A 1,927-nucleotide genomic window follows, 5' to 3' on the forward strand; every position below is an offset into this window, starting at 1 on the left:
GTTCTCTCTTCTGAAATGCCATTTTCTTCACTGCCCAACATTATCACATTTCTTCACTTCATTCTTCCAACAACGTATTTTTAACCTGTGTGCCAGGTGCTTTGCCAAGCACTGGAGACACTGACATAACTGCAACTGCAGGTCTCTGTCCTCATGGCTCATATAAATCCCATCCATCACCTCCCAAGTCACTAAGATTCCAATTACTAGATACTGTCCTAGCTACTTCACATTGATCTCATTAAAAAGGCCAACATGTCTAGGAGTAAAGTACCTATATATGTTTTTCACATATAAGAAATCAAAACCTTTGCAATGCAAGGATATTTGGCCAGGTTCCCAGAGGATAAGCATCTATGCAGGAATTCAAACCAAGGCTCTCTGACTTCAAACTCTATGCTTTCTCCACAGCATTCCCCAACTCACTGACCTCCTAAGACATGTATCCTTTGTTGCACAACTTATTTCCCTCAGGTGGTGGTATTATAATTTCATGATTGTAGATCTTTCTATATATTTCTTGGTTTCCACAGTGTCTGGCATAAGCTGGACCATTACAGGTGACCAAAAAATGCTGGACCTGAATTGACTCATCCCAAGCACTCTGGGCTACCAAAGAGACCTGGAATTAAGATAGGTGTCTGTGTCAGAAGTCTTAGAACTTAGAACTAAGACATATGTCATTTTGTCTCTTGAAAGGGTAAGAATCACTGCTGTCTAAGATGCAGAAGGCCTCAGCCACTTTACAACTGATGTGGAGCATGAGCAATAAATGAAAGTTTGCTGTTGTAAGCCACAGAGGTTGTGGAGTTGTTTGTCGTTGCACCACAATGTAACAAGGAGATAAAGACTGTCACGTTGATTCCATATACTATATTTGTTCCACTAACAAAGTACTGTGTTTGTTCAGATGCACAATGATGACTGGATAAATCTAAAGGCATTGGGCATTCTACCTCAAGCCTCTCTTGACTCCCAGTTCACAGACCACCTTACCACACCCCATCACCTTGAAAAAAGCCACCTTGATGTCCTTGTTCCTCAGACTGTAGACCACAGGGTTAAGCAGAGCAGTGAGAACATTGTAAAACAATGAGATCTGCTTGTCACGCTCAGGTGAGTAGCTGGAGTTGGGTCTCATGTAGATATAGGTGGCTGGAGCATAGAAGAATGTGACCACAGTCAGGTGGGAAGCACAGGTGGAGAAGGCCTTGCAGCGGGCCTGGGTAGATTTGATCTTGAGAATGGCCAGGGCAATACGTACATAGGAGGCTAGAATGAGGGACAGTGGGGCAACAACCACAAAGACACTGATGACCAGGTCCACGATCTCGATGAGGTGGGTATCCATGCAAGCCAAGCTCCGAACTGAGGGACCTTCACAGAAGTAGTGGTTGATGATGTTGGGCCCACAATAGGGCAGCCTCATGGTGACAAAGGTATGGATCAGAGAGAAAAGGAACCCACAGGCACAGGTCCCAGTTGCCAGCTGCATGCACAGGTTCCAGGTAAGGATGACAGTATAATGTAGTGGGTAGCAAATGGCTATGTATCGGTCATAAGCCATGACCACAAAGAAGAGGCATTCAGTCAGGCCCAGGGCACCAAACACATACATCTGCAGCCAACAGCCAGCAAAGGAAATAGTTTTGTGGAGAGCAAGAAGGTGTACCAGCATTTGGGGTATAGTAGTTGTGACATAGGCCATGTCCAGCAGGGAGAGAATACAGAGAAAGAAGTACATGGGAGTATGGAGATGTGAGGCCAGGCAGATCAGGGTGATAATGAGTCCATTTCCAAGAACTGAGCTCAGGTAAAGGAGAAGAAAGATAATGAAGAGGATCCCATTGGATGTTGGGTCACTGGAGAAGCCAAGGAGGATAAATTCAGAAACCCTGCTTTGATTTTCCCCTGGAAGTGTCCACAT

At 44.9% G+C, this 1,927-nt stretch overlaps 1 protein-coding gene across 1 annotated transcript; it reads right to left on the reverse strand.

Annotated features, from left to right (window-relative positions):
* Positions 1-952: 952 nt before the first annotated feature.
* Positions 953-1,927, reverse strand: LOC143658105 (olfactory receptor 2D2-like). The gene has a single exon (XM_077130427.1). It carries the CDS (start codon positions 1,925-1,927, stop codon positions 953-955), a length of 975 nt encoding a protein of 324 aa, XP_076986542.1.

Source organism: Tamandua tetradactyla, chromosome 2 (genome assembly GCF_023851605.1).
Source record: "Tamandua tetradactyla isolate mTamTet1 chromosome 2, mTamTet1.pri, whole genome shotgun sequence".
Classification (NCBI taxonomy): Eukaryota; Metazoa; Chordata; class Mammalia; order Pilosa; family Myrmecophagidae; genus Tamandua; species Tamandua tetradactyla.